Source organism: Nansenia antarctica, assembly GCF_963989245.1.
Source record: "Nansenia antarctica genome assembly, chromosome: 2".
In the NCBI taxonomy this organism is placed as follows: domain Eukaryota; kingdom Metazoa; phylum Chordata; class Actinopteri; order Argentiniformes; family Microstomatidae; genus Nansenia; species Nansenia antarctica.
Genome location: NC_137675.1, coordinates 38148798 through 38163637, shown reverse-complemented (window position 1 = coordinate 38163637; position 14840 = coordinate 38148798). Strand labels below are relative to the sequence as shown.

The following is a 14840-nucleotide window of genomic DNA, read 5'->3' as shown; positions in this document are numbered from 1 at the left end:
CTACGTACCATTCTCGGACAGAAGGTGCCTACCGATGAGGTGCTCCAGACTGTGCTAGCAGAGATTGAGGGCATCTTGAACTCCCGGCCCCTAGGCTATACCTCCAGTGATGTAGCAGATCTGGATCCCATCACGCCTAACTTCTTGCTGATGGGGCGGCGAGACTCTGCACTGCCTCAGGTAGTCTACGACCCTGCAGAGCTCACCGGAAGAAGATGGTGGAGGCACAGCCAGGTGCTCGCGGACCAGTTCTGGAAGCAGTTCATACTGCACTACCTGCCGACCCTGCAAGTCAGGCAGAAGTGGACGAGAGAGAGAGACAACTTGTCTGAAGGTGCCGTGGTACTGGTGATCGACCAGTCCCTTCCACGCGCCGCCTGGCAGACAGGCCGAGTGACCAAGGTCCTGCCGGGTCCGGATGGAAGGGTGCGGACGGCCATCGTGGACGTTGGTGGTCGCACTTACACCCGACCTGTGGCACGCCTGATTGAGCTCCCTCAAATTAGCCAGGACACTATCACCTCCTACCTCACGCTGCTAGAGCAGCCTAGCCAGTGTGCCTTCTTAGTTGACTGAAACCGAGGGTTTCATGGGGCGGCTGTTGTGAAGGCCCACAGTTTAGTGCCAGTTTAGTTTCCCCAAACCAGCCCTATTTTTGCCCCTAGTATTTCCTTTGTTATTTTCTATACAATTATATACGTTTGTGAAGTGTATGTATTATTACTGTACTGTTTATGTATATGTTGATGACGTAGTATATCCGGGGTGTGTCTGTGACCCGGATGTTACGTTCGGTGGTGCCTATATAAGAGACGGAAGGGCGGAGTCAGTCAGTGTGTGGTGAGCAGCAGAACGAGAGAGAAGCAGAAAGAGAGAGAATAACGAGAAGCCGATCCAAGATGGCGGATTCAGCAGCGCGCACCCCGTGCAGCAACTGAAGACGCCAGGAAAAGCGATTATCGAGTGTACCACGGTAGCCCGTTTTAGTTGTGTTCAACGTTGGACCAAGCGGGACGCCGGCTGGACATTAATCGTCGCCTCCACGAGCAAACACAGACTCCAGCGGAGCTTCAACGCGGACCACTTCATCGACGCACATGCCAGTCAACCAGGCCTCAACGCGCACCACGCCACTGGACTATAAGCCTGTTCAGGCCAGAGACTGTCAGTGAGTGAGTGTGTGTGTGTGTGGCCGGCCGGGAGGGAATATATATATGGGGATGTATACCACCGTCGTGTAATAAATGTGTTGTTCATATGTAATACCGTGTGCTAGTTGTTTGTAGCTCCCATGCTAATGCTATTTGTTTGTAGCACCAATGCTAATGCTAGTTGTTTGAAGGCTAATGCTAATGCTAGTTCCCTTGCTAATGCTAACGACCTTAACTGCTAGTCTAACGGTTTGCTGTCGCCCCTGCCTGTATCCTCCTATACTGCCTATTTAGCTCCCTTAGTTAGATAACCAGCCCTTTCCTAAAGTATACAGTCCTTTTCAGCTACTCCCTGGTTACAGTACTATATACAATAGTATGCCTAAATAAAAGAATTATATATATTAAAGTCCGGCCCCCACAGTGTATGCTTTGAAAAATGCTGGCACTTGGACAAATATAGTTGGTGACCCCTGCTCTACACCTTACAGACAATCTATACCTTACAGACACTCTACACCTTACAGACAGGGTCTACACCTTACAGACACTCTATACCTTAGACACTCTACACCTTACAGACACTCTACACCTTACAGACAGGGTCTACACCTTACAGACACTCTACACCTTACAGACAGGGTCTACACCTTACAGACACTCTACACCTTACAGACACTCTACACCTTACAGACAGGGTCTACACCAGGCCTATTCAATTAGCGGCCCGGGGGCCGCATGCGGCCCAGACGTGACCCCCTATTGGCCCAGCCATAAAAGCAGAGAAAAACGTATTTCGCAAGTGTTCAGAAATTCATGCAGAAATGTCTACAATAGTAGCCTACAGAACGTGAATATAACACTCTAAACAAACTAAGCGGGGAGCTTAAAACAACAATGGACAACGTGATGGCTACAATTAATTTTATTCGCACCACTTCGAGCCTCCAACATTATTATTATTATTATTATTAACTTATTCCGCAAGCTGCTGTCAGAAATGTCTGCTGAGCACCACGATCTGCTTTTGCATAACGACGTCAGGTGGCTGTCCAAAGGCAAGGCACTGGAGCGTGTCTGTGATCTCAGAGAGGAGATTACAACTTTCCTCCGCAGCAGCAAGCAAACGAAGGCAGAAACACACTTGAATCGTAGACTGGACGACAACTTCATGGCTGATGTCTGCTTTCTGAGCGACATATTCAAACACCTGAATGACCTAAATGTGGGGCTACAAGGCAGAGACAAAACTGTGATTGATCTTGTGGAACAGGCGCGTTCCAAGTCAAACTGGACCTTTTCGCGGCCGACTTCTGCACCGGCAGAATGCTGCATTTTTCCGACGCTCCACAAATGCGTCTCATCCCCGGCACAAATCACAGATGTGATGACTGTTTTCATTGCGAGGTTGAAAGAGAACTTTGCTGGTCGACTGGATGGACTTGCTCTGCCCGCAGAGGTGATGGGCTTTGCCAGAGACCCGTTCACTGCTGCAATAGAAGGGGACTTATCCACCAGAGGAAAGGGAGTGGTGCCTTCCATCGACGAGGGGAAATTCATACTCGAACTTGTTGACATGCAGTCATCCGTAACCATGGCACAGGAGCTTCGCACTAATGGACCTGCGAAGTTTTGGAGTAATGTCAACGTGCACCAGTTCCCTAACGTTAAGAAAGTAGCAATCCATGTGCTCAGTATGTTTGGATCAACATACACCTGTGAATCAAGCTTTTCACACATGAACACAATAAAAAGCAGCTCTCGTTGTTCCCTGACTGACAGTACTCTTCACCAATGCCTTCGGATTGCATTGACATCTTATGAGCCAAATGTCACTGCTCTTGTTCAGAATAAAACATGTCACTTCTCACACTAAGAAAGTCAGCAGGGTAAGATTAGATTAGATTCTATTTTATTGTTTAACTGTAATTGTAACTTGTTAAATTCAACGTGCACTCAAGGCGTTGATGGTTATTTTCATTCAGTTAAAAGCACTTTGTGATGTGCCTGGGTCAGCTATAACCAACATTTATATTTTACAAAAGGACATTTTTTTATTGGTATACTACTGTACACTTTTTTATGCACTTTGAGATTACTTTTGACGTGCCTGTGTCAGATGTTACCTAATTTAAAAGGAAAACTATAAATAAACTGCTTGTATTTCATTAGGCCTACCTTCATTTGTGTTGGTTTGAAATGTGTCATTACCTGGTGCCTAGGCTACTGGCCGCTGAAAATGTCTGGCCCAGCAACATTTCTTGGTTTTCAAATCTGGCCCAACTGAATTTGTAATTGAATACCCCTGGTCTACACCTTACAGACACTACACCTTACAGACAGGGTCTACACCTTACAGACAGGGTCTACACCTTACAGACACTCTACACCTTACAGACACTCTACACCTTACAGACAGGGTCTACACCTTACAGACAGGGTCTACACCTTACAGACAGGGTCTACACCTTACAGACAGGGTCTACACCTTACAGACAGGGTCTACACCTTACAGACACTCTACACCTTACAGACAGGGTCTACACCTTACAGACACTCTAAACCTTACAGACACTCTACACCTTACAGACAGGGTCTACACCTTACAGACAGGGTCTACACCTTACAGACAGGGTCTACACCTTACAGACAGGGTCTACACCTTACAGACACAGGGTCTACACCTTTAGATTTAGATTAGATTACATTTTGTCTCCTTCCTCCTTGCTGGTCTCTGCAGCCTAGAATATGACACACCCACTGACGACGTGACCTACGTTTTGGTTCCCCCTTGACAACCACTTGACAACCACTATTTTCTGGTTCACACCCACTGACGACGTGACCTACGTTTTGGTTCCCCCTTGACAACCACTTGACAACCACTATTTTCTGGTTCCCGCTGCGAACCAACTTTTCAGGCTCCGAACCAATTTATTTTCGGTCTGAACGCGCCGGCCGGTTCCAGACTTTGTTCGCGAACGCGAACCGAAACGGTTCCTTGCCGGTGTGAAAGCCCTAACAATGTCTTAACAGGGTCTTAACAGGGTCTTAACAATGTCTTAGCAATTTCTTAACAGGGTCATAACAGGGTCTTAACAGGGTCTATGACATTAAACATTCAGTTGACGACGTGACACAAGGGCTACTCCTGATTGGTCTAAATGTGAACCGGCATGAGAACCGTGCAGACTCAACCATCCCTGCTGAAAAACTGTCGCAAATTGAAGAACTCGCGCAAGTTGGAAACACTGGGAAACTTTCGCCAAGTTGGACATACTTTTCCTGTTGTGTTTGAGACGGAGCCAAGACTGCTCGTTTGGAAGGACATTGGATCCGTGAGTCAGTGTTTTTCAACCTTTTTTGTGCCACGGCACATTTCTTACCTTGAAAAAATCCCACGGCACACCGCCATCCCAAATGTTACAAAATGATACATAGTAGCCTATCATATACGTAACATTATATAACATATATTACTTGTCGTTATACTCACTCAGTGCGAAGCCTGGCCCTGTATGTTGGCCATGTATGCGAGCCTTGCCACAATTTGTCACTTGCAAGCAGCTTTGCATCATCACACTTCTTATCAGTTAAAACGGTTTTCAGCTCCTCCCGTAACTCAAACACGCGGGCCGGCACTTTTCCGCTGGACAATCATCGGACCGCCGTATGGAGCAATAACGTCTTATGCTGGGCTTTCACAGGTCTTGTTTTTACAAAGTTTACCATACGAACAACAGCATTCAACACATCAGATATCTCCGCTGGGAAGTCTCGGCAACATAGCTGCTTGCTCCATCAGTGCAGACACTTACGCAGCTGTCCCACTGAAGTCCTCCCCTGTTGTTGTTTTTATGCAATGTCTTGCAAAAAAGACATTTTCTGTGATTGTGTCTCCATCCACAAAGCGTGCATTGGCCAAGAGTTGAGCCAAGACTCAAGTTGCAAAGCAAACTGCCCACTGCCACGTATCTTCTCCAAAACAACATTTTCGACAATGCGTCTGGCAATCGTCTTAATGAATGAATGAAACAATGTAGTTTATTTTTTATAATCTTGGGGTATGGGCATACAATCGTTAGGTTTTTCAGTCACGTATTCACACACCCTCCTGTCAATCACTTGGAAGAGGCCGCTTTGCGGACGGCGATACGCTTTTCTCTGACTGTTACCATTCTTAAGCCGATCTTTTTGGGCTCGTCAACTTCTAACATTACACTCTGTCATATCATATTTCTTGGCTGCTGGACAGTTGTTTGATGCCTCTGCTTCATTGACCACCATGGTCTTAAAATTGGCATCGTAACTCCTCCTCTGTTGTTTGACCAACCACTTGAGCCACTTTTTTCGAGCTGGTCCGAGTGTGTCTCTGCGGTGTCTCTCCGCGGGTGTGTGTGTGAGTGTGTCTCCATCTCTCCAGGCACCGTCACTGGGGTGTGTGTGAGAGGGAGAAACACGGTGGCTCGCGTGGGGAACAGTCTTTTGGCGCCATACGTTGTTGTGAATTAATATTGACGTGTAAAAGTCTAGGGCGCGAATATAAGACGATGCAACTTTTTCAGACTTTTTTCTGGGGAAAAAACCCCGTCTTATATTCGGGTCAATATGGTAAGTGGAATTTGATAATTTCCCACGGCACATCTGATGATCTCTGGTTGAAAAACACTGCCGTGAGTAACGTAAACCTTCAGAGCTGATGGATGGAAACCGGTATCACAAGTTTATATTCTGTATATATATTTTTTTTTTTTGCCATCCTGTTTTGGATTTTGAGCGCGCGTGCGCGTGGATAGGGCGCGTGGATAGGGCTGCGCGCGCAGATAGGGCACTCCGCCACGAATGGAACAATTCCTGGAGGAAACACTGTTATTGGATTGGTTGTTTGCGTGTCGGGTGAAGTTAGCTAAACATTTAACCTGCTAGCTAGCAAGAGAAACATAATGTCACTCTCCAAAGGTCTAAAGAGGAAAGTTGACAGTGAAAACAGGGCATTTAAAGAGGAATGGACAGCGAACTATACGTTCATCCTACCTGGTTTCATCAATGCAAAGTCGTTGTAAGACTCACATTTTACGTGCTCACAATGTTCCCTTTCTATACATGCGAGTCGTCCTTTTCGTCAATGAATGTGATAAAGACGCACGAGAGGAATCGATTGATGCATAAAAACCTTGAGAACTGCCTGCGGATTAAAGTGACGTCCATATCACCAGATATCAAGCAAATAGTGACCGATGGGAGATGCCACTTTTCACATTAACTCTTTGACTGCCAGCCATGTTCAGAGCGGAGAGCTCCACACTGCCAGACTTTTGGGGCATTTTCGCTGAACTTTGAAGACCCACCAAATATTGACTTTTCGGACTACATAAACATTGAACATATCTACCAAAACTTTAGACTCTCTTCTTTCATCAGAAAAAGAAAGTTTGTTTCTAGCCTCTTTGAGTGTTTAGAAATCGGCCGTAGAACATAGGGTGGTTTCAGCAAAAACACCTGATTTTGACCAATAAACAGAGAAAACGAGCTTTTTCTGCAGACCTTTCTTTTTTTTTTTTTTTTTCTGCAGAGAAGCAAATTCAAGCAAAACGGTGACTGACGTCCACATATTTTAGTTTTAGTGACACCTCAAACATCTGAAAAGTTGTTTACTTCTATGAAACAATAAAAACAACACAGGAAAAAAGGCTTTTGATGACAAAATAACTACATTTATTCACAGATTTAGAACATTTAGAACATAATACAAAACATAACAAAATAATCTATTTACATGTGTGTGAACTATTTACAGGTGTGTACGTGTGTGTAAACTTATTTACAGATGTGTGTGTATGTGTGTGTGTAAACGTATTTACAGATGTGTGTGTGTGTGTGTGTAAACTTATTTACAGATATGTGTGTGTGTGTGTGTGTGTGTGTGTGTGTGTGTGTGTGTGTGTGTCTCTATGCACTCAATCATATTTTTTTGCTGTGTGGTAGGCTGTGAAGCACTCTCCTGAGTGCAGGGGTACATGGCAGGACCTGCACCACATTCTGGTCTCTCTCCTTTTACCCCTTCGAACGCAGACCCTACATTTTCTTGCTGGCTTTGTGTTATTGCTGGTGGGCCTTAATTTTTCCAACTCATGCCTGGCCATCCGGCCATCCAGCCTGCTGTCTGGGTCTCTCTGTCTTGCGGCCCTGGTTTGTCGGACCTCCTCTTCCTCCTCTTCCTCCTCCTCCTCCCCCCCCTCCTCCTCTCTCCCCCTCCTCTCTCCTCCTCTTCCTCCCCCTCCTCCTCCTCTCTCCTCCTCCTCCTCCTCCTCCACATAGGTTTTTTCAGTCCACGACCTCGCCACCCTCCTCACAAACTCCAAGTGTGTTTTGCACTTCCCCGGGTTCCTGGCCTTGTACAGCACATATGCATTGAACACACACAGCTGAAATAAGTATGCCACAAACTTCTTTGACCAGTTGAGTGTTTTCCGTATGAATGGGTAATATGCAATGTTCTGGTCAAGTTTGTCCACCCCATTCATGCAGGCATTGTATGCCACAACACACTGCGGTTTGAGCTGACCCACCTTCTCCTTCTTCCCCTTCTGCCACACCTCCACCCTCTGCATGCTGTCATGGTGGCAGGTTGTCACCATCCTCACCAGACGCTTGTCCTGCCATGCCATAACCAGCACCCTGCCATTGTGCCGCACCACCCTCCCCTCCACACCCAAGTCCTTCTTTGTCGGCTCCCTTATGATCTGCGGTTCCCCCCTGTTTTTTCGCAGTGTTCCGCAGACGTTGGTGTTGGCTTTGATCAACTGCTCACAAAGTTGAACAGAGTTGTAGAAGTTGTCCATGTAAAGTGTGTATCCGTGTCCTGTGAGACGGTCAAGGAGGGAGAAGGAGGGAGTGTGTTATGCTGGCCAACATAAGGCTTAATGTTAAAACAATACCCAGTATAAGAGTCACACAGTATGTAGGATTTAATTCCATACTTCACCGGCTTCTGAGGGTTATACACTTTGAATGATAGGCGGCCACGCCACTGCATCATTCCTTCATCAATGCAGATACTTTCAAAGGGCTGATACAGCTCTTTGAATTTGGCTACAACATGATCTAAAATAGGACGCACTTTATACATTTTATCTGTGGCGTCCTGTGATGCATTATTGTTGTAGTGGAGGAACTTCCAGATGAGCTGATACCTGTTCCTGGACATGGTTTTATTGAAGTATGGAGTGGCGTCCTGTGGATCCACACTCCAATACATTTCTATTTTTGGCTTTTTTATGTAACCGGTGATGAAAGTGAGTCCAAAGAATCGTTTCAGTTCTGGGACTGTCACCGGTTTCCATGACCTCCCTCTGGAGTGCCGGGATGTGTCGGGATGTGCCTGTAAAAACTGCTTGGCATACAGGTTGGTTTGATCTGCAATGTGCTGCACCAGCTCATCAGGAATGAGCAGCTCCAGGAAATCAACCGGCCGGTCAGATTTCAGCTCTGCAGCAGCATTCTGGGGTCCAGGGGTTGCCGTGAATGGAACCTTTGTGGGTTGCCAGTCACCGTCACCCCAACCAGCAGCTTTCTCTGAAGACAGCCGTCTCCTTGCAGCAAACCCACTGGTTGAGGCACGTCCTCTGCTCGATTCAGGAACTGTAAAATATTGAAATATATACCATTTTATACAAAATATATATATATACAAAAGGCATGTTTTATTGCTTTGTAATGATGTAGTGTAATAGTGTAATAGTAATAGTAATAGTGTTATACTGCTCTAGTGATGGTTAAAGTTTCAGCACAACACACACAGGTAGACATCAACACAGAGAGGTCACACACAGGTCATCAACACACACATCAACACACAGAGGGAGACTTCAAAGACACAGGTCACACACAGGTCATCAACACAGACATCAACACACAGAGGGAGACTTCAAAGACACAGGTCACACACAGGTCATCAACACAGACATCAACACACAGAGGGAGACTTCAAAGACACAGGTCACACACAGGTCATCAACACACAGAGGGAGACTTCAAAGACACAGGTCACACACAGGTCATCAACACAGACATCAACACACAGAGGGAGACTTCAAAGACACAGGTCACACACAGGTCATCAACACACACATCAACACACAGAGGTATACTTCAAAGACACGGGTAAACATCAACACAGAGGTAGACATCAACACAGGTAGACATCGCACGCACACACACACGCGCGCGTGTGAAACAGAGCCTCTCTGACCTGAGGCAAGGCAAATGTATTTGTGTAGCACATACATGTAGACCCAAGGTTACCCATAACTACCTCATAACTAATATGAGCCTTACATCACATTACCCATAAACATCCCCTCTTCATCTCCCTCATATCTGCACACACACACACACACACACACACACACACACTCACACACACTCACACATACAGGCACACACACACACACACACACACACACACACACACACACACACACACACACACACATACAGGCATACAGGCACACACACACACACACACACACAGGCACACACACACACACACTCACACATACACACACACGGTCTGTAAAGAATACAAAAAGAAAAACAAATTCATTCATTCAACAGTTTTACCGTTTTTGCTCTCCACCCGCGGGGATCCGCGCTGATCTGGAGAGGAGCCCCTGCTACTATCCGATCGGGAAGGCAACCACTCGTCTGAATCGGGGTCTGGTTCAGAATCGTCCGACTCTGAACTGTTTGAAGAGTCGCGCGATGGCTGCGCTGCTCCGGGATGCTCCGCGATGCTCCGCGCCGCGTTTGGCACATCTCCTATACCAGATCTCGCCGCGTTTGGCACATCTCCTATACCAGATCTGCTTGACCTGATCTGCACCACACTCCTTGCAGATCCACTGCCAGACAAGCTCTGTGCCAGTGTCAACTGCTTATAATGCTTGTCGCCTGAACCTCTCGTCTTCGCTCTCCTCTTCGCCATTTCTACAACCCACAACAAGCCACTTCCTTGTCCAGGCTTTTTATAGCTGAGCTAAATCGAACTACTGCCCTCATCTGGGACCGAAATACATTACACCCAAGTCTGAAATTCACACAATAGGTGTAGAACATGTCAATAACGCGATCCCCGCGAAAAAAAAAAAAAATTCTATAAGACGCCAATTGGCGTCTTTGGCAGTCTACGTTACTATTCTATAAGACGCCAATTGGCGTCTTTGGCAGTCAATGAGTTAAGTGAGTACCAAGCCTGTCGTTATTGTATTTAACTCATTGACTGCCAAAGACGCCAATTGGCGTCTTATAGAATAGTAACGTTGACTGCCAAAGACGCCAATTGGCGTCTTATAGAATATTTTTTTTTTTTTGCGGGGATCGCGTTATTGACATGTTCTACACCTAGCGAGTGAATTTCAGACTTGGGTGTAATGTATTTCGGTCCCAGATGGGGGCAGTAGTTCGATAAAAGCCTGGAGAAGGAAGTGGCTTGCTGTGGGTTGTAGTAATGGCGAAACGGATCAGGGTATGTGCCAAACGCGGCGCGGAGCATTGCGGAGCATCGCGGCCATCGCGCGACTCTTCAAACAGTTCAGAGTCGGATGATACAGAAAAAGTGCAGAAAAAAAAAAAAAAAAAAAAAGTTCTGCAGAAAAAGCTCGTTTTCTCTGTTTATTGGTCAAAATCAGGTGTTTTTGCTGAAACCACCCTATGTTCTACGGCCGATTTCTAAACACTCAAAGAGGCTAGAAACAAACTGTCTTTTTCTGATGAAAGAAGAGAGTCTAAAGTTTTGGTAGATATGTTCAATGTTTATGTAGTCCGAAAAGTCAATATTTGGTGGGTCTTCAAAGTTCAGCGAAAATGCCCCAAAAGTCTGGCAGTGTGGAGCTCTCCGCTCTGAACATGGCTGGCAGTCAAAGAGTTAATAACCTAATTGTATTTTGTATATTTTGAATGAATGGCTCATTGTAATTATTATCCCTAATAGCGTGTTTGCTCTGTCGTTTCAGGAGCGTATAGTAGGCCTATGCACCACCACCCCTCGCCCTCCATGATCAAGCGGATTCTGCTTTTTGTTTGCGCCGATTTTGTTGTCAATGTTTTTCAGAAAATTAAACAGAATTTGCTTTGTTACTGTTCATATGTGTGTTGCAGTCACATATACGTAAACATTACGTTTGAATGGTTTACTGAGCTCGTGTTATTTTTTTCAAACCACACACCGCGGCTGTCGGCTATTTCAGCACCAGGCGTTGTCCACCTACTTATGATTCACCATGAGGGGTTCAGTGCGCTTCGCTGCCTGATTGTCTGTCCCTGTGTCACAGTGGAGACGAGTGGTACTGCAGGTCTGAGGGAAGCTAACGTACCTGCGCGTCACCTCCAGGTCCCCGTCCTCATCCAGGACTGGCTCTGCCCCCGCACGCATCTCCCCGTCCTCCTCTCTCTCAGGTCCTCCTCCCTTCTCCGTGTCACCGTCTAACTCTTCCCCTCCAGGAGGTGAGAGAACGTCACAAGTGTCCTCCTTCTCTCCGTCCCACAAGATCTTGAACCTGGATATGAAAACTGAGGACGTATGCAATCAGTTAACACCACTAGATATGAACACTGTGTATGTATGGAGTCAGTTAACACCACTAAATATGAACACTAGATATGAACACTAGATATGAACACTAGATATGAACACTAGATATGAACACTGTGTACGTATGCAGTCAGTTAACACCACTAGATATGAACACTGTGACGTATGCAGTCAGTTAACACCACTAGATATGAACACTGTGGACGTATGCAGTCAGTTAACACCACTAGATATGAACACTAGATATGAACACTAGATATAGACACTAGATATGAACACTAGATATAAACACTAGATATCAACACTAGATATAAACACTAGATATGAACACTAGATATGAACACTAGATATGAACACTAGATATAAACACTAGATATAAACACTGTGATATAAACACTAGATATGAACACTAGATATGAACACTAGATATGAACACTAGATATAAACACTAGATATAAACACTAGATACAAACACTAGATATGAACACTAGATATGAACACTAGATATGAACACTAGATATAAACACTAGATATAAACACTAGATATGAACACTAGATATGAACACTAGATATGAACACTGTGATATAAACACTAGATATAAACACTAGATATGAACACTAGATATGAACACTAGATATGAACACTAGATATGAACACTAGATATGAACACTAGATATAAACACTAGATATAAACACTAGATATAATCACTAGATATGAACACTAGATATGAACACTAGATATAAACACTACATATAAACACTAGATATAAACACTAGATATCTCTGTCCTTCGTCGTAGGCGGTCGCAGTTTTCTCTCTCTCTCTCTCTCTCTCTCTCTCATTTTTCTCTCTCTCTCCACACCACCATTGTCTTGTCTTGTGTCTGCTTTCTGCTGGAGTTTTGCACTGTTTCTTCGAAACTACAAACTACAAACATGGAATTGATAAGCTGGTCTCTCAACACAATCGACAAAACATGTTCTACAAGAAACTCAGGACAAGGCGAACCTGCGTGCCCATCTGACATCTGTTATTTGGCCTGAGCATTGTCCTGGTCTATTGAAAAATTGGAGAGACGGCAGCTGCACTTAAGCTGGCCGGCATGTTAAATGACATGGGCAGAGTGGTGAGTAATCAAACTGTCTTGACATCTGAACAAAATCACAAGATGGAAGGCCTGAAAAACTCACTAATCTGCAAGAAGATCTAGCGACAGAGTAAACGTATTGTTCAGGGGTCTGAATGATGTCTACCATTTGGATTTATAGCAGGTCATCTCAACCTGCTGTGCTATCGAAAACTTCCCAAGAAAACTAATCTCCATTCCGGCCCCCCCCTGCTCGGCCGACAAGGTCGTCTGTTATTATTAGTAAGCTTGATGTAGTTAAGCTTGTTTAGAAGATGTAACCCCTCCCTCCCCTCCCCTCCCCTCCCTCCCCTCCCTTCCTGTTGTCTCGTGTCCCCCCCCGCCCCATCTCTGTAATGTTGTTTTCAATCATTGTTCTATTCTGTAATCTTGTTTTCAATCATTGTTTCTATTGTAAAGTGCTTTGAATTGCATTCATGTACGAAAGGCGCTATATAAATAAAGTTTCACTTCACTTCACACTAGATATAAACACTAGATATAAACACTAGATATGACCACTAGATATAAACACTAGATATAAACACTAGATATGAACACTAGATATGAACACTAGATATAAACACTAGATATAAACACTAGATATAAACACTAGATACAAACACTAGATACGAACACTAGATATGAACACTAGATATGAACACTAGATATAAACACTAGATATGAACACTAGATATGAACACTAGATAGAAACACTATGCATTTGGCACCCAGCCAGATATGCCACAATAGTGCATAGTGCAGCCATAGGTGTGTACAGATATATGTACAGACAGGGGCGAGGTAAGTACAATAAGATATACAGTAGATATGTACAAGTACATTAGTACAGTAGTATATGTACAATGCAGGTTATCAATAATATGTACAGTATGTACTATGTGCAAAAACACCGTCCACACCTCTGAGCTGAAATTTGTGTTACAGAATGACGAGGTGAGAGGTTCTGAGAGATGACACCTTGATGTGAGTCACCAGCACTTCAGGTATTTGTCATTGCCATTGTATAAGCAATTCTATTTTAGCAACATAGTAGTATTTCGGAAAAATGGTGTGTTGGTATGTAACAGAGGGAAATCATTTTAAATGTACTTTCTTCTTTTTTTATTACAGCTTTGATGTAATTTGATGCCCAGATGGGATGTGGTGTTGTGTATAACATATTATTATATAGTGTTGTGTATACTAGTGTATAGTGTTGTATACTTGTGTATAGTGTTGTGTATAACATATTATTATATAGTGTTGTGTGTACTAGTGTATAGTGTTGTGTATACTAGTGTATAGTGTTTCTGTATACTAGTGTATAGTGTTGTGTATACTAGTGTATAGTGTTGTGTACTAGTGTATAGTGTTGTAGTGTATAGTGTTGTGTACTAGTGTATAGTCTACGCCCGGTTCGACGAGGGGCGAACGGAGGTAACCGCAACACAAACACCACTCTCTCCAGCTCTCAGCAGCCTCACCCTCACAGAGCATGAAGTGAGACGCGTACTGAAGGCGGTGGACCCCAGGAAAGCCTCGGGGCCGGATGGCGTCCTGGGACGGGTGCTGAGGGACTGCGCCGACCAGCTGGCCGGGGTTTTCACCAACATCTTCAACCAGTCCCTGTCCCAGGCCACCATCCCACCCTGCCTGAAAACCTCAACTATCATCCCAGTCCCGAAGAAAAGCACGGTGAGCTGCCTAAACGACTACCGCCCGGTGGCACTCACACCAATCATCATGAAGTGCTTCGAGAAACTAGTCCGGGCCCACATACTCACACGCCTCCCGCCCAACCTGGATCCATACCAGTTCGCCTACAGAGCCCACAGGTCCACAGAGGACGCCATCGCGACGACTCTCCACGCCACTCTATCCCACCTGGAGAGGGGAAACAGCTACGCGAGACTGCTCTTCGTGGACTTCAGCTCCGCCTTCAACACCATCCTTCCAGACAGGCTAGTG

At 45.1% G+C, this 14840-nt stretch overlaps 1 protein-coding gene across 1 annotated transcript in view; it reads right to left on the bottom strand.

Annotated features, from left to right (window-relative positions):
* mettl22 (methyltransferase 22, Kin17 lysine) overlaps positions 1–14840 on the bottom strand; it is a 128898-nt gene that overhangs the window by 102832 nt on the left and 11226 nt on the right. The window contains exon 3 of the mRNA XM_080524537.1: positions 11525–11720. Within this exon, the coding sequence (XP_080380663.1) occupies positions 11525–11720 (196 nt within the window). The remainder of the gene's footprint in view (positions 1–11524; positions 11721–14840) is intronic.